The following is an 18,362-nucleotide window of genomic DNA, read 5'->3' as shown; positions in this document are numbered from 1 at the left end:
ACGCTGAGTTATTATATAGGCTAGTTTATAACGTATATAGTAATTTTATAACTTTATGTTATGACGTTAGGTAGATTTTCCGGGTTTTTTACGCGTATAAAGTAAAAGAGTTTATTTTTTTCCGGGTTAATCGTAATTTTATTTTTTTTGTTTTAGTTAAAGACGTTATTTAGGTTAATTTTTAATTATTATGCGTTATTTTAGAGGGATTTATTTATTCGGTAAAAATAAATATTATTTACATATTTAAACCGATATTTTATATTTTCGAGTAGAATGTTTATAATATAAAGAAAAAAAAAAGAATAAGGGAGGTGGGGAATTTTTACGGCAGGCTGTATTAAATCGTTTATAATGTTATTATAATGTTTTCGAATTAGATTTGTATTTATTTTTTTTTTATAAAGGAGCTTATAAACTTTATTAATTAAGTAGTTTAGTTTTATTATTTTATTTAAAATATAAGCTATTTTTTAAAAGTTATATTAAATATACTTTTTATATTTACGGTAAAAATCGAAGCCGTGCTTTTATTTTTTAAAAAATATTCAATTTTATATGTTAAATAAGCGAGGAGGTTTAAAATAGTTTATATTAATAGGGCGTTCGCTTATTATGGGTTAATTATTTTGTATATAAACGTAATATTTATTATTTTTTTCGCGACGAGTTTTTCGAAGCTTTTTTCGAGGTAGGAAAGAAGGGTGATTAGTTGTTAAGAGTAAGGGTTTAAAAGGTTTTTTTTGTTCGGTTTTCGTAGTATTATAATTTTGATTATGCGGAACGAATATGGGTAATATTTTATTTTTAGGTAGGTTTAAAAGAGAAATTAAATTAGTTTTTTAATGGTATGTTAGTATGTTTTTAATAGTTGTATCGAAATATTATCGGTTTTTGGCGAGGTGTTTTTGATTATTATTGTGGTAGTTATAAATTCTTTTTTAGAGATGTAGGTGTTTTAGGGGAGGACGCGCCGTGGTATTGTCAGAATTTTTAAAAGATTATTTTCGAAGTTTTTGGCGTTCGTAAATTGTTTTAAGAAAGTTTTGCGTAAGACGTATGCTTTTTTTTTCGTGTTTTTAATCGTTTTATTGTTAATGATAAGAAGAAGCGTTTATAGGACAGGCTATAACTTATATTATCGAATTACTTTATATAGGTCTTTGTTAAATTAAATTGAATTGATTTGTTGTTACTAGTATTTCTGTTTTTTTTTTAGATTATTACAAAAAAGCGTTTTTGTTTTTTTAAATACTTTTAGTTTTTTTAATAGTATTGTTTTGTTTGTTGGAACGTATTTCGAATATTCTAATAAGTGTTAGTTTATTACGGCGCGTGGTGATTATTTTTTATTAGCTATTTTTTAACTGTTTTTAATACTTTTTGTAAAAGGTTTAAGATTTCGGTTATTTATTGATTTAATTAGTTTGTTATTAGTATTAATGGAAGTGGCATAAGGTTTTATATATTTAATTTAACCGTGTTAGTAAAGGTTATAAGTTTATGTTTTGGTATTAAATATTAAAACTGCGTTTTTAATGTGTGGTTAGGCTAAAGGATTAAGATTTGGATTATTTCGTGGTTTGTTTTTGTTTAAAGTTTCGGGTTTATTTTTATTACGGCGAAGGGAATGTTTAAGAAGGTTAAGTTAATGGTTCGTTTCGTTGCGTGTGTTAGGATTTTAATTTTTTCGATATAGTTAAGTTTATTATTATTAATTTAATTGTGGATTTTGATACCCTTGTTTTAGGTTTAGGGTACGTTTAGGTTTTAGGCGTTATATTATGCGTTAAAGTTTTTTATAATTATATAGTAAGGTAGTAGTTGTAAGTTTAAAAAGAGTTATATTGTTTAGCTTAGTAGTTTATATGGGGGTTTATATATGTTTATAAAGGTTTAGTGGTTGATTTTAAGTTATAAAAGGTTTTTAGTTTTTTATAATTATTTTTATTTTGTTTTAAATTTATTATTTGTTTTAATATAAGTTATTATTTAAGGTTAAGAAGTGATATTGTTTTAATTGTTTATCGGGACGTAAGTAATATAGTTCGGGTGCAAGTTGAATTTATTCCGGCTGTTGTTTATGACGGATGGTTTTTATACAAGGATTACGTTTATATGGTTTTTTTAGTATTGTTGTAGTAAAGTTATATGTGCTGGCGGCGATTTGTTAACGTTAACCTGCGTTATTTGTAAAATTTGCCGTTTTAGCTTGTTGTATGTTAAGGATTTTTAATAATTTGTTTTATTTATGGTTTATATTAGTTATATAATCGTTTACGTTATAGTTAATATGTAGGATATTTCGTTAGCTACGTTTTAATTTGTTTTTATAAGTGGGCTAAAATAGTTTTTTTACAGCTTTTATAGGCGCGTGAGTCGGGTTTTTTATAATTATTTCGGCGTTATTTTTACCGGTAATTAGCGTATTTGATTTCGAGCTAATGTTTTTTTATGTGGTACCGCTTTAATTTATTTTTTAGGGTTAGGCTGCTTTGTAGAGTAGGTTTCCTGTTTAGCGGATTTTGGTTAGTTTATTTCGCGTTGGGCGTATTAATTTATTGTGTTTTATAATCGGCTTTATTAGGCAGTTTTCATAACTAGTTAAGGTCGGCTTATAGTAGTTTGTATATCGCGGGCGGTTTTGGTACGGTTGTGAGTGGTTATAATTTTTTGGGAGTTAGGTATTATAGTTTTTATATTTATTCGTTCGCGTATATATTTGGCTCAGGTGGTATTTTTAATAATTTGGGTTATGTCGGTTAGGTAGCGTTCGTTTTTTAATTAACTGGGCGGGCCTGTTTACGCCGAAAAGCCGAAATAGACGAATTTTTTGTAAAAACGAGACGATATACAACCTTTTGTTTATTCCCGGAGGCGATTCCTGACGCGCCCAGCGTACGCTTACTGGTTCGACACCGGTTTGCGTAATAACTTCCTTTCGCAGGAGTGTGTCGGTCTCGAATGTGTTGCCGAAGATGTTCGAGAGCCGCGTCGGGCAGCCCGGGACCACGTAGTTCACCCACGTGATTGGGACCTCGACCGTGTCCGCTCGTAGGCTTCGCGCCAGTTCCTCTTTCCTTCGGAGGAGTTTCTCCCTCGTTTCCTTGTCTCTCGGGCGAACTGCAACGCCCGTGGCCGTGTGGTAGACATCTGGAATGTCCACAAGAGATAGGTCTAGAGTCTTGCATACAGCTTGTCGCAAGGCGAAGTTGTGCTGGCTGTGTGCCCAGCCTCGATGTTCTTCGGGAATCCTGGCCAGGACTCGGAGGTCCTCTCTTTGTTTCGTTTGCTGGGTCTGCTGGGTTTGTTTGTTTGTGTTTTCTTGAGGTGGGTGGCTCTGGTCTGCTCGAGCGACGTCAGCCCAGCTGCGCGTGGGGGCCGCAAGAGGCTCCGCACGGGCCGGGCCGTTCTCCTGTAGACGTTCGTTCGGGTGGGGGCTAATACTGTCCCCGGTCTCGGCCTGTAGGAACGCCGTAAAGCCTTTCGTAATCTCTGCAGCTAGCTCCTTGTCTTCCTCGCGGCAGTCTTCAATAATGGTGTCCAGGGCGTGGGCGATCTTAGCAAGCACCGATCGTCGGGTGTTGTGTCGTCTGTCCATATCGCTCAGGATCAGAGTCAAAGCGTCCGAGGCTGGGCCGTGTGGTTGGGCCGTGGTTCGTAGCGCGGCTTCTTCCGTCGTCGAAGCTTCTCGAGTGTCGTCGACCTTCCTCCGGTTCCGCAGTGGGCCGTTCGCAGGGGCCTCGTTCTGCCCCGTTCGTTTCCTCTTATGCGTATAAGTAGGAGTCATTTCTTCGAGGTGGCCGGGGGGGGTTGTTTCCCGTCATCACCTCATCGGTGGTGTCCTCACGGGAAAGTGAGGCCATCGCGATGATGGTCCCAGAGTCCATTTGGCCTCTGGGCTGGCGTTGAGGCGCCGTTTGAGGGCTGTTAAGGAAATAGCAGTAGATAGCGGGCTGGCACTAACAGTGGGTGCCAAGAAAGGAAGAAAAGAAAGGAAGGTGCATTAAGGGAGACAGTGCTGGGCCGAGAGCACCCCTTTACACTCGACAGTGTGAATAACCTGGCGGAATCACTAAGTAGTCTAGGATGCATAGTGAAGTAGATGAAGTCTATTGTCATGTCAAGGGGACTGAAGCTGCTGACAGACCTATCTGGCCTTGCGAACGCTATCTCTTAGTATCTAGCGTATGAAGGGTTTGTACTTTCAGGGATAGAAAGCGTCCAAAGGCAAAATCTTCGTTGCCTATCCTGAACACTGGTTACTGATACTTAGTGGAAGGTGTTGATGGGATGAACGAGTGTATTGTGTAAGTTCCTTGACCTTCCACTTCTAAAGCCTGACAATAGGTGAGGTCTTTATAGACCGCTCCAGAAGTGGATAGCGTAGCAATGGAACAACCTAGATACATCTAGAGTCTGGTAGACTTGCAGAGAAGTGAGGAGAGGTATCTACCAACAGAAGGTAATTGATTGACAAGGTACTGACTGTGCTGGAGAATTGGTGCTTCACAATAGGGCGTAAAGCTTTAACCCATCTATGGGTGAAATAGGTGCTTAGATTGATCACTGGGGTAATGACTGTCTAATTTACCTACGAAATACTGTTGTCCTCATGTCCTGCCATTCCCTTAATGATGTTATGGATCTGCTGAATCTATCGCGGATCCCTCAGATCCGTTACGTGAATTCTCGGGTCACGTTCCTTGCGAGATTCCCATTCTCTGTTGGTTTGGTCTTCTTGTCAGTCTATTGTGGCGGTGAGGGGTTCGGCGGCTGGTGCGGCTGTTGAGCCGCTGGTCTCGGCTTCGGATCGTGGGGTCGTAACATAAGGTAAACAGACACCGCATGAGAGACGGATCACGGCATGCTTGAGGCAAACAGCGCGTAGATAGACTGAAGCCAGGCTTTTGAAAGGCTATTCAATGGAGCGAGGAGGGGTAGCAGGCCCTGCTACTTAAAGATTGTGGTTCCAACAAAAGCTACCAGCACCTCACTGCAAAAACGCGCTAAATAGACGCGTTGACTGTGACTTGCAAGTTTACTGCTTCGAAGCTCCTGCACAGAAGAACGAGCAAGCACCCGTTGCGCAGCGACATACAGCGGCACTGCGCCACCGTGCACCCTATTTACTGAGTGAGCCAGCGTTTTCTGTGTTTCGTGTCACCAGAGGATTTATTCGTAGGGTATTGTCCCACTTTCCTGGGAAGCTCTCTGGTCGTCAAGTGCTGGCTAGCTAGTCGCTTCGAACAACCAAGGTCATTTACACTAGGAAGTTCGGCTTACGGAACGTTATTGACTTTTGTATGATTTAGATGTCTCAAATGGTGTTGGGCGCTTACTAGCCTTCCTGATTGGCCACGTGGGCGGAAATAATAAAAGAAAGACTGTCTGCCACCCTTCCGCCCAATCCAAGCGAGAACAGCTGCACCTAGGTGGCTCTTCGTATCTCAACTGTTATCGGGGTACATACTCTGCGAGCCTTGCATCCCATATCCCATATCGGCCAACCGGCATGGGCGGCAGCCCAGCGTGGTTGTTGGCCTGCTCTAATAGGCTGTCTTTCGGCTTTTGCAGGAGATTAGATACTGATGAGGTTGTAGAACAAGTAGGAAGCTTGGTACATCTAGGCCAAATTTGCCACGAAGCAGCTTTTAGATGCCCTCAACGTCATTGATGCATCCGTTCAAATTAGTTTAAAATAAGATAGTATTGTTCTCTCGCTTTCTGGACTCGTTGTTTGTATATGGATTAATCTCAATAAGCAGAACGAACCACCTTCGTGAACTCTGAGATGCGATGGTGGACGGTGGACGGTGTGGGATTTCATCAAGTAGTCTTTCGGCAAAATCCAGGCATCTCACTCTTAAGTGATCAAAATCATTGGCATAGCCCAACCGCGGCGATTGCGTACAAACTATCCGTTGCATTTCAGCAGATCGTCGGGGGGCAAAAGCATCCTGCAGGGATCCACGTTCGTCTTTTTATAGTGCCGAGGAGACATGTCACATAGAAACCTGTCGCTTAAGGCTGTTGCGTGACTCAATTCAGTGGCTTTGACATCGCTATTTGGAAAACAGAAACAGAGTCAGCATGGCTGAGCATGGCCGAGCACGAGCCACGTAGCGCGGCATTGCTGCTCGCCGTTGGCAAGATCTTACCTCCACCTTCCGGCAACTCTCACTGCTTCTACGCCTGCCTGATCTGTATTCCAAACACTGCTATACGTTCTGTAACGTTGATCTGGTGGATGTTTTGTTTAACTAGAAATCTGGCCCACAGCATCCCGGAGTACCCGATCCTGTCGCATACGTGGGGATCCGATGACCAAGAGATCGCGTTCGCGGACATCACAGAAGGCACCGGACGGCAAAAAGACGGATACCGCAAGATAGAATTTTAGCCAACCAGGAGGCGTACTGGCAACCCCGCTGCTAGGAACGATAATTCACTTATGTGACGGTATTTTCAAGTATTATCTTGCTTTTCTGTCTTACTTACATCCGGTATTTGGCGATCTAGGCACTTAGGAAGGCTGAAGTTCACCGTCGATTTCCTTTGGTGAAAAGGCCCGACACGGTGCTATTGAAACTACCAGCGAACACTAGAGCTTTGATCCACAGCTGCCGATGAACTATAATTAGCACAGAAGCTTTTGTTGCCGGCTGGCCAATCGCAGTGCTTGACCCTTCCGCCCGACCAAATTGGATTTGCCTGCGCAGAGGTTGCTGTTTGCTATAGAAATACCTATAAGAGTTCCTGTTTACAAAATATCTTGCATCCGCTTTCATCTTGCCTCGGTGCTGCACTTTACATCTCGGGTCCCCAAACACCATCGGTTAACGGCTTCCCTCGGTACGTCACCCAAGGCGTGTAGCTTAATTCTGCGATGACAGATCGGATAGCCGTCTCGGTCGTGGTCAGGACATAGCCAAGGCGCAGCAGCTGAAAGCCGTCTTCCGTAGTCTCTTTCTCAAGCTTACAAGCGCCCAGGCCCGCCCTGTCACCTTCCGGGAGGGCAACGAATATGCCGCCCAGTCGAATGTCGCGCAGCGGGATGCGCGAAAGGCTCGGGAGACTTGCAGCAACGCCAACAAGGAGGCCAAACCAGAGATTGGGGAAGAACTATTTTGACTTAGCTCGCCAACATCGCAGCCGAGACGGTGCTGTACTCTTGGCTCGCCGGAAGCGTCGCAACAAATATGTTGTGGCCAAAGATGTCACCGGCATCAAACACGTAGTCATCGCCGCGGCCCATATGGAATCGGCCACGGTGTTAATAATAAATCATTTCTAAGGCTACCTGTGACTCAATCTCGAGGGGGCCAATCCATGCCACGGTCTAAACGTCTGTATGGAGTTCGGCCATTCTAAGTAGAGCAGCAAGATAATTGACTATGCGTAGCACGCGTCGAAACTAGGCAGACGTCGAGTCCATGGTACTAATCGGCTATATCACTGAGGGGCTGCCAATTATCTGGTTATCTTCCACGAGGTGCGGCCGGAACAGTGCCTTGGACGAGTCGCGGTAGACGAGTCAACAGTCTGGTTGGCAGCCAGCGTGTCGTCTCTGTTGGCCACAACGATATCTTGCACTTTCTTGCTTATGCGGACAATTAACTGCTTCATAGGTTGGCTGCACACGCCGCATAGGTGCATGCTGGGCGAAGGGAGCTGTGTAAGGGATGAAAGGTAGGCAACACCACTTTGAAAAACATGGTTCGAAGTTCTTGGAACCTTTCCCAGGTGCTGGTATTGAGGCCAATATTTCCTCTTTGTCGTCTATGCTTTGCGAATAACGTCTGGTCAGTTGGTGGCCCTAATCTTGTACGTCGCGGATGGAATAGTAAGCCATCACGCTGGCATACTAGTCCCTTTATAGCAAGCGTGCATTTGCACGCTTGCTCCATAGGTATCACCAATCTCATTTATTTAATAGATGTTATCTGCTCCTTTCCCTTTCGAACTTTATGAAAATACTAGCTATATATAGGGTATTAGTTTCGGGGACAACCAAATAATTCAATAAACGTTAGAGACAAAAGTCGAGAAAGTATTAACAGGCCGTCCGCTCTAAAATGTGCTACTTAGCTCAATGCCAATGCCCGTCCGCAGTATTCAACCAGCTGCAAGACCGGAATCTGAGTCCTTTTAGCAGTTGCTGCAGACCCAAGCGTCGCCTCCAGATAATCTAATTGCGGCTTATGATCGTACCAAAAGACCAATAATGAGGAGGGGCTCTCCGATGAGATGGTGGTAGTGGAACGTTTAAGGTCACGGGCTAAGAGGTTTTCGCGATGGTGGCTATTGTCCTGGAATTCGCATATAAGCAGGGAAACTCAGCCAGTGAATGACCCAAGACTTGACAACATGACAATCAGAAACCTTTCTCTCACAGCCTCCAAAAGTCTTGCGATCCAAACAACGCATGGCAATCAAGGAGCCAATACTAGTTCTCCGTGTGACAGGCTGATCTTCGAGATTGGTATTGGTATATTTGTGGCGCCTTTGAGTTGGAACTGCGACAAACGCGTTGTACGTGAAGGCGAAAAAAAAAGCGTGGTACCAATTTGGGTGATCAAGGTACCTCTTGATAGGGCAATAGTGCCGGCTGTAGCTTAGGGGACCCACAGTGAGTACCTACGTTGTTGGGTAGTTAATCAGCAGTCTAACGCACTCCTTTACATCCACGGATATGCGTAGCCCTGGTGTGCAACCCGTAATATGATTTTGACCCGTCACAATTTAAAGCTTTCTTCTTTTTACATGCTTAATAAACGTACTACTTAGCATGTTGTTTTCGTGCTTCTCATTCCTTTTCTTATATAAATGCGCTTTTTACTAGTCTAAGATTACGTAGGTTTATGCTCACGGAGAACCTTTATTATATTATCCCTTTTTACGCTATTTTATTATATGTATAAAAAGACAATATATAAAAAGTTCGATTAAGCGATATAACGAAACAAGTCGCGCACGTTAAATATAGCTATAAAAAAATCAATATTTATTAAAAGTATAATATAAAGGATAAACTATAGTATTTTTAAATTAATAACTATTATTTTAATTAAGATAATAAAGTTGAATTAAATAAGTTAATTAACTTTATATCTTAATAATATTTAAAGTTTAAAGAATATTATATTTACTTATTAAATATAATTATAAAATACAATAATAATTTATTTAAATATAAATAGTTTTTTTTTAATAAAATCGGTGATTTACTTAAGTATAATAAACAGCTATCGGGGTTTAAAAGAAACCTTGTAAATGTGCTAAGGTTTATATTAGTTAAAACGAGAAAGTATTTAAACGTATAAATAAATACGTCCGTTTAATATAATAAGTAAAATCTTTAAATTAATCATAGAATTTAACTAAAGGTATAATAAATTTATTAAGGCAATGTGCCTTACTAATAGGTTAAATTAATACTTAAATTAATTGTTAAAATAAAGAGTATTTATATAAAATATATAGGAAACGTTTATCGTTATATATCTAATCTTTTCTTCACTAATGTCCTTGGGTTTTCGCGGATATCGTGGCTCTCGCGAGATTTCGTCGAGCCGGCTCTCTGGATCTTGTTGAGATCTCGAGAGTCGCTGATTATCTTATCTTCACGTGACCCGCGATGGTCATCTTGCTCGGGCTGTCCATTCCGTACCAACTATTCGTTACCGGCCATTTGGTACTGTCGTTCTTGTCTTGTCCTAGTCGTGCTAGTTAATGACTGGCATCGTTGGTGGATCGTAAGCGCTGACTAATGGGTCTGACCTGATGTTGAGGCTTAGGTGCATTCAGGGTATCGTAGGGCCGTGCTGGGAGTGGAGTTAAGCTGTATAGTTAGGCCAGGTCGTAATACGAAGTAATCTAAATACTAACGTTTATTAACTTATAAATAACTAACTATATGATGAAGCGAATGATTGATAGGTCCTTATTTTTAATAAAGCTAATGATACTAAGGTATTCTTTCTTAAGTAGAGATTATAAGATATATTAACACTGCTTAATAACTATTTACCTTAAAGTTGAAATAAATTAATTTTAATTACTTCTAGGAATAAGGACGCTGCGTTAAGAATAGTAAGTAAATCCGTTATTTATTCTAAGTTTAAATAATAGCGAAATATTAAACGCTTTAATTACTTTAAAATAAGTTATATATTACGTTAAATAAAAAGGGCATAATTAATTTATTAAATACTGTTAATTATATACTATTAAATATTACTTAATTTACTGTTTATATTAACTGGTAACTTCGGTTAATAGTTTATAACTACTTTAATAAATTCTATAAAAGTAAGGGAAACTTATTAAATTAAGATTAGAGAGATCTTCGTTGAGATATTAACGTATTTAACTTTATAAATATCACTTAGCGCTTATCATTTAAAGGCATACGTAAAGATGTCCTATTTTTTATAGATCTGCTATTACTTATAAGCTTTTTTTACCTTTATAGGATTCCGGATTAAATATTTTAAAAGTATAAAGAAATAGCTTTATTAATCGAAGAAGATATCTCAGACAGAGATTTTAACGATAATATTGATTTATTATAAAGCTTATCCTTTATAATAGTAACTAACGACGATAAAGTATATAAAATTTATGCTTTCGTTTAATTTTATTTAAAAGCTTAGCTTTTTTCGCGTTATAATAAAGAAGCGTAATATATAAGTTTCTCGGCTTAATAGCGAAGGAGTTCTATATAAACGACTTTTTAAATTAGATAAAATATTAATAATTAATACTATAATACAAATTTTTATATAAATTAAAACCCCTTAATAAAAAAGTAACGAATAAATAAGCTCGGTTATTTATAAATGCGGCGTAGTATTTATAATATAAAAGTAATTATAATATAATATAAAACCTAGCTATAAAAATATTTAAAACAAGAGAAAAGGTTTTAAAAGATAATAATATATTAATGTTCACAATAATAGCGGTCTTAGCGTTAGTATTTTATAGTTAAAGAAAATCTAATAATGTTGGAAAAAGTAAACTAACGAGCTATAAAGAGATATTAAAGTTTATTAAACTAATAACATTTTAATACGTTAATAATTGCGGTAATCTCGCTCTTATCTTATAAAACTTAGCGAAGTATAAAAAAGTAGTGTAAATTTATTAAGAAATTTTTAAAGGGAAAATAAAAACAGTTAGAAATATAATAACCTAATATACTAATGAGTATAAATAACTTAGCATTAGTATAACGAGATTAAGGAATTTATAATAAAGCAATAATCTTAACCCGGCAGGCATTAAAAGGGAGAGAAGTGTTAAGGAAGCGATACCTGAGTATGTTAATAAGCGCTAATAACCTAGCATTATTACATTGAGAGCAAAGGCATTACGATGAACTAGAGAAGTGTAACGAACGCTATCTGGGTTCCAAAGGAAACCTAGTAAGACGTACTGGGGTTTATGTTGGGCAATACGAGAGAGTATCTAAACGTGCGATAGAAGTCCACTTCTATCGATACAATGTGCAATAGCCGTAGGAATAAAGATGACTGAGGTGCGTAGACTTGAAGGTATTTACAATAGAGTTGTTAAGGCTGTTTGCCTTACTAATGGGTTAGATTAATGCTTAGATTGATCACTGAAGTAGAGAGTGTTTATATGGAATACATAGGGAATATCCATCGTTATATATCCAATCCTTCCTTCACTGATTGCGCCTGGTTAGCGATCACCACTGATCACGCTTGGTGTTGCTTAGTGATCACTGCTGATCATGCTTAGTGTTGCTCAGTGATTCCTCCTGAGCCACTACCACGTGATCTTTCTTGTCTGTCCATTCCTGTCTGTCCATTCCTGTCTGTCTATTCCTGCCTGCCCATTCCTGCCTGCCCTGGAGTGGCTGCATCGGGTGCTGCCTGTCGTCGTAGTGCTGGTCATCGTCGTAGCTTGGTCGTCGTAGGTCTTGCTGACTAGTGGGGTTGTGATGACTAGTGGGCTTTGCTGACTGGTGGAGTTCCGCTGACGGGTGTGGCTTGGAGTTATGCTGGGTCTCTTGTGCAGAGGTTCGGGGTATCGTAGGGCCGTGCCGTAAGGTGGGTCCTGGGCCGCATGGTTGGGCCAGGTCGTAACACCTCGTTTTTGAGTTTATTAATTTTATAAATGCCACCTTTATTTATCGCTTTCTCTCTTTAATATAGTATAAAACTTTAGAGGGCTACCAAGTGGGTATAAATAAGCCTGAATATAATAAAACACTTTTTAAAACTATTATTACCTTTAAAATTAGCTAAGCGTTTTTATTTTATCCTATCGTTTAACTAGATATTATCGCTTCTTATACTAATTTTATAAAGTTAAAGGCATTAAGAAACCGTTATGACAAGTTAATTATTTGCAAACGTATTACAGTGGACGGCGGGAGAAGTATTATAGTATTAGAGTTATCCGGGTATATCGAGACTTAGAGAGTTAAGGTTCCCATGCATATTGTTCCAGCTAACAATAAAAAAGTCCGTCTTGACTCAACCACCATCCCCACCAACGGAAAAGACGCTTCTCCCGGCCCTGTTACTGCCTAGTCTGGTAATACTAAAGCCGGCCCGGTGACGAATATTCGTATAAAGAGTGGAGTTTTGGATAACAGGGACGAACTGAGAAGATTACTGCAGGCCGCTATCCAGGCGGCATCGGGCAAGGAGGGATGGGCCTTACTCTCTTAGGTTAGCGATTTCTTTACCGAGTAAACGTTGGGCTTTAACCCTCGCATTTATGGGTATACTAAACTTCGTGACTTAATTAATAATATACCGGTATTCGAAGTGATTGAACGTAGTCCTGGAGTTATTTACGTTTATATTAAATAGATCGGATAATATGATCGTGAGAGCAGTTTAAAGAGTATAGGGTATCAGGGAATGAAAGGATTGCTTTTGCTATTGCAGCCATATATGTTTGATGGTCGAGGAGACAGATTGACTACGAAGCGTAATCGTTGTAGAAACAAATGATACTTATAGATGGAATGAAATAAAATCGATTGGAAGTTTGCCTAGTTCGTAGGTTTCATGTGCTTGGAAATCCCAAGGAGAAACCGACGAAGAGAGATCTAGACTTGCTCACTTGTTCCGATTTCGACAGACCTTGCACGAGCGGAATAATCTAGAAATACAGCCCCGTCAAAGGTTATTGTAAACCAGAAAGATGACACTGGTGTCCATAGACTCCAATGCGAGTTTCAAAACTTGGAAAGGGAGGAACTGTATTTCGATGTTCTTGTCCCTAGTTCAGGATTTCACGCTAAACAGTTATTCCCAGGTACAATTATTTTCCAAACGTTACCTCCAAGCGGATTTTAATCCTTTGAATTTCGTTTGACAGTACCCGGTGAGCTGAGACTCAATCAAGTATAGGATGGACAACACGAGTACCGTGATATTATCCGCACTGTCGTAACAAGGGGAAAGAGCTTTTTACTAAAGAACATTGAACTACCAGACATTTGCAATGATGACTAGTGGGACAGCAAAAGGTCAGGCAGGTTAGGCAGAAGTTGAGGAGTCTAGCTGATATCTGCGCCTATAGTTTGATAGATTGGATCGGTGTATTTGATGCAGAATTACACCCGTATTGTCACTGGGTACTTCACCCGGCTCTTACGCAAACGTCTCAAGAGGACGATTCAGTATCTGGGTATTGATGAATTCAGAGGTCATATTACTAAGGAATGACAGTGGAAGAGCAAGCTCTTTAAATTGTTGTCTGCTTATTAACCAAAGATTGACTGTCGTGGAGAAACTCAGTTAACTGGGGCACCAAATGCGGTAACGATGTTCATCCGATACAGACACCCTTACAATATATGATAGACATCCGTCGCGAACAGGTGCACTGGATCGTTCAGCAAATACATCGGCGTAACCATGTAAATACCCTGCCCGGATAACACCATCGCATTGGCTGGCATCACGACGCAGCCGGGCCACCCGAGTTCCAAAGGCACCCAACCATTCCAAGGGATTGAGTTGAGGTAGCCCCCATACAGAGGCGGAACCGGTTGTAGGTGTAGAGGGAACAGGAAACACAAGCCATGTTCTAGGGATTGTCAGCTAGGATACTACCACTGCCTATAGGCGACGGACTTGGAACCTCGTACTGCAAAGCAGCATCCGTCTCATCCATAGGCAAAAAGTGCACCATGTTTACGCTCGTGCGTGGTTGGTAAGCAAGATGTTTACAATTGGATTTCCGGCCCTGCCCAGACTGTGGGATGTGGACGATGAGGAACACAATCTGGTACAGGGCATGTGCCGTCGGATTTTATGCTTCGCTGCGCGCATTCATGTTCTCGTCAAGCATCGGGTGGCCCAAGCAAACTTTCCATCTATCCCTTTCTATTGAAGCAAACGCAAGGGTGAAGCGGTGGGACCAGAGGCGTTGTTTGCTCGCCATGGAGTGACGCCGCCAAACGCTACTTGGTGCTTTTGACCAATACTTCAAGCATAGATCTCAATAAGTGCCACACCGCTGTTGTAACTGTGGAACTGGACGTCAAGGGGAACACAAGCATCGGCAAGAAATACGTAGGTCGAAGATGTTATCCGCAGCGTAAACTGCACATCCTGATGCGCAATCGGTTGTGAGAAGGGGAGTGAGCAAGCAATAGAGCCTTGACACGAACAGGTATCGGACAGCCATCTTTGCGTTGTGGTCAACAGTTATGACACGCAAGCCAGACCTATTTCCAGGGCGCAGGGGGTAGGATATGGTACATGGCTGGGATGGCGAGCCATGGTTGTCATTGTCCGCATCCGACAACTAGGGGCGGTATGCCGTAGTCAGGTTACCAGGACGTTTGCAATATCAAACAAAAGAAGATTGTGAAGATAAGCCAGATCAGCCATCTTGTCACGGCACATCTGTGACACGTATCTGGCAACTCTGCATCTGCCTTCACCAGACAGTCTAGAAAACATAAGGGTTGTTCTTGTAGCTGATGTGACTATCAAGCTATCTGTGTCTTTCTATTCTCCTCTTCTCTATTCGTTTCGATCGTCGTATGCCATAGTATGTCCCAGCTTTGAGTTCTCGTTGACGGATGCGTGCGGACCGTCGAGGTCTGTGGCGGCTGCCTTGCGTTTTCCAATGATGTGCAGTTTTGCACCCTTCCAGATTCTGATCAGGTTCTTCGTAGAGAATGTGTTGGAGCTGACTCTGTATCCATTCTGCAAGCTCATTCACATCATGCTCGTGGTTCTGAAGCTCACTATCCTCCAAATGCTTCTCAAAGCTCTGCAGAGGCTTGATTGGGTGACACTCATGCTCGTTAATTTCGGTGACCCATGTTGGTAGGCCTCTATACCGCGTTGAGCTGGCGACAGAAGTCGGGGTATCGGGCTCGGCAGGTTCCTGGTAAGCCCTCATACACTCGGATGGGTCGGACAGCTTGTTGGGGACAACCTGCTCAGAACTATGGATTCGTAAGATAAGGAAACCATGGACAAGACAGAATAGCTTACCTCATATCGTTCATTGACTCCATTGGTGTCCAAGATGCCGGGAAAGTTGCTGATAGGTGATGGCTGCAATGGATTGTCGCAAGACTGCGTTGTGGACAGTGGATATAAAGATGGAGATAATGGGGAAGAAAGGGGACATTCAACCATGTGCGCAAAGAGCCTTTTAATACTTAATCGAGAAACAGGTTGGCACTGAAATCACGCTAAGGCAATAGAATGCTAGGGTTCAAGTTCTATGTTTAGCCATGCAAGCCCCCTTTCCCCCTGGTGAGCTCTTGTAACAGGTACCCTAGTGGCCAAGGACAGCGTAGCTGTACCTATCTACACATGGTAAAGAAGCATATAAAAAGCTATAAAGGATATTTCAAGAACCCACAAGGCTTGAGGCCTCCAGGAACACTCGTAAGTGCTCACAGGTGCTTCTAAGCTGGATAGGGGTGCCCACCCCTGTAAGATATTGAAGAACTCCAACCACTCTAAACCGGGATGTAGGGCCGCTGCCGAAGACCTGGTTCCTGCTCAGTCCTTTTCTGGTAAGCATGGTCTGCCCGAACTCCTGAAGTTTAGTGCCTTTCCCTATTAATGATGACACTACTTCTAAGTCTATCACTTTCCTTCGAGACAGTGATTATGATGCAGCCTACAATGTTTCATAAAGCGCCGATTCTTACGGAATGATCGAGTACATGGAAAGTGAGGGCTGTACAGATATATGTACTCTGGTTACCAGCAAGAGTCTTGGTACCTAGCCTGGGAAGAGTCTTTGGGGAAGCGTTGAACCATATAACATCGTTTCTTCAGGGTCTCTAGGTAGGCAGTGGCCATCCCATCAAGAGCAGTCTGAGGAAGTTTCAATCTGCATAGATTGAATCAAAGAAACTTTCTTTCAGTAACAACCTGATCGATAGGCAGGACTTTTTACAACCTGGGAGCGATTTTGACCCGCAGACGATGAAGCTTGATGGCCATTACGAAACGCCATGGCCACGGCAATGACCCAGCGCTGATTGAAAATGGTCCCATTGCTTTGTGAGTGTGAGGAGCTCTTGAATTATTGAGGCTGCTCGGAACAGCAGAAAAGCCTCCTACGGTACAATCCTCAGGGTATCGTGTATACTTCAGGATTGGTTCAGTTGCGGCTATGAAGTTTTATGTCAACCGATAAGGCATAAGCTCTCGGGAGTTATGATTATAATAGTATATAATACAACATATAATTGATTTACGTATGAAACCCTGTTCTATGTAGCGAGCTCAGGCGCGTCTGCCAAGCCAAAAAATCCCAGCCTCTGAGTGTGGTATGTACTGAGCCTGAACTCCCCCCAAGTTTGATAATCAACTAAAACCCCCATTATTAAGTATATTCTCTAGAAAGTCTCGAATCGCGTGCGTTAAAGCCAAAGCCTTTGCTTATCAGAATATCTTTCAAGATAATATTGTGTCAACTTACCAAAAGCGCATTAGGTAGTGACCATGGAACTATGCATATTATGCTTGCCAGGGCTGCCAAAACGTGAATCGCCAGGTTCGTCTGTATTACCAACTTGTTCGTTACAGTCATCATATTGATCTGAATCCACTCCCCAATCATCCAAGAACGAAAGATAAGGACAGAAGCTCCAACCATTACCTTGTCCCAAGGCTGGACTGTTTCCACAAGGATAATCCCGGTGATGAACAGCGGGATTGAAGAAGCCAGTATAACTCCCAATAGGCGTGGGTTGAATTTAGGCCGTCCTCGCTGAGCTGAGCCAACGGCCCAGATGCTCTGGACTCGTAAGTAGGATGTTGAAGTAACACAAAATGCCACATGTGATTCACTTCTTTTGAAATACTCGATAGTACGACTGAGCCGGCAAACAGTAATGTCCAGCGAGTGCTGGACGACCATGACAAAATGGCAAAGGTAACCTGCGACGTTATAGCTATACTGACTTGCATTCCAGCATGGAGCGAGAAAGGAAGCATATACTGAGAACAATAGGCATCAGAGGCAGTAGAAAGCCGAAAGTTCAGCTTCCATATGCGGAAAACAGAGAAAGAGACGGTGATGAGATTCAAAGCAAGCGTGATGCCCATGGCAACACGCTGCAAGGTAGAAAGATCCATAGTACCGGATGTTTTTTCGTGTATAATTCAAAATTCTCAGCAGGAACAGGTGCTGCTGAGGCCCTTTTTATAGATGTCTACGGGCAATCCTTGTCACTGCACTCGGAATATGCCGATGATGTCGGCGTAACATGTGTCTTGTGCTTTCAGCCTGTCTTAGAAGTCCACTGTCAATGTATTATATTCTGACACGTTTCTGGCGCTCTTGAAGTCCACTTCGGCTACCTCTGCAACACAAGGCAAATATGATTTTATTAGTTCTATTTTGTAGTGTCTGAAATATGTCACAATGGCCTATGACCAACTAGTTCGATATGATTGTAATGGACGGGCTCGCCTGGCCGGTATATCTCCATTCCAGCTGTCCATGCGCTCAGGAAGCAGTAAGCCCCTATCTAGCGTTGGCCACCTGACGCGTTCGATGGGTTTCAAGTCCAGCAATCCGTGGAATGGTTGGGCTAGGCGTTGCCAGTAGCACCGCCACCTGGAAGTGACGAGGCCAATATAGTGACCAGGTATAGCAATGAATGCGCTACGAGTGCCCAAGTCAGCCTAAGTTAAAGGGGCGCCTATGTACAAATGGCAAGGCAGATCATCTGGAGCGGACGGCCGGTTTACCTATAAAACCAACGAACTCCCCCAAATGCTTTGTAGATCTCCCCTTTCTCAACAATCTCAACACAGTCATCTATAAACCCAAAGCCCTTCACGATTCTCACTCCTACCTTCATTCATATAAACCGTTTG

The 18,362-nt window shown here is 41.6% G+C and overlaps 3 protein-coding genes across 3 annotated transcripts; all 3 read right to left on the bottom strand.

Annotated features, from left to right (window-relative positions):
- Positions 1–2,594: 2,594 nt before the first annotated feature.
- PG985_008743 (uncharacterized protein) lies at positions 2,595–4,007 on the bottom strand (the record flags this gene model as incomplete). Its single annotated transcript, XM_066828511.1, has 4 exons — positions 2,595–2,600; positions 2,909–3,764; positions 3,831–3,927; positions 3,968–4,007. 4 exons carry the CDS (start codon positions 4,005–4,007, stop codon positions 2,595–2,597), a joined length of 999 nt encoding a protein of 332 aa, XP_066683423.1.
- Positions 4,008–6,810: 2,803 nt separating this feature from the next.
- PG985_008742 (uncharacterized protein) lies at positions 6,811–7,258 on the bottom strand (the record flags this gene model as incomplete). The annotated part of the gene is made up of 2 exons (XM_066828510.1): positions 6,811–7,069; positions 7,149–7,258. 2 exons carry the CDS (start codon positions 7,256–7,258, stop codon positions 6,811–6,813), a joined length of 369 nt encoding a protein of 122 aa, XP_066683422.1.
- Positions 7,259–15,026: 7,768 nt separating this feature from the next.
- On the bottom strand, positions 15,027–15,529 carry PG985_008741 (uncharacterized protein; the record flags this gene model as incomplete). Its single annotated transcript, XM_066828509.1, has 3 exons — positions 15,027–15,199; positions 15,255–15,457; positions 15,507–15,529. The coding sequence occupies 3 exons, from the start codon at positions 15,527–15,529 to the stop codon at positions 15,027–15,029; spliced, it is 399 nt and encodes a 132-aa protein (XP_066683421.1).
- Positions 15,530–18,362: the final 2,833 nt, after the last annotated feature.

This window comes from Apiospora marii, assembly GCF_038362585.1.
Source record: "Apiospora marii strain CBS 49790 chromosome Unknown utg000005l_segment0_segment0, whole genome shotgun sequence".
Lineage (NCBI taxonomy): Eukaryota > Fungi > Ascomycota > Sordariomycetes > Amphisphaeriales > Apiosporaceae > Apiospora > Apiospora marii.
This window is presented reverse-complemented; position numbering and strand designations above follow the sequence as displayed.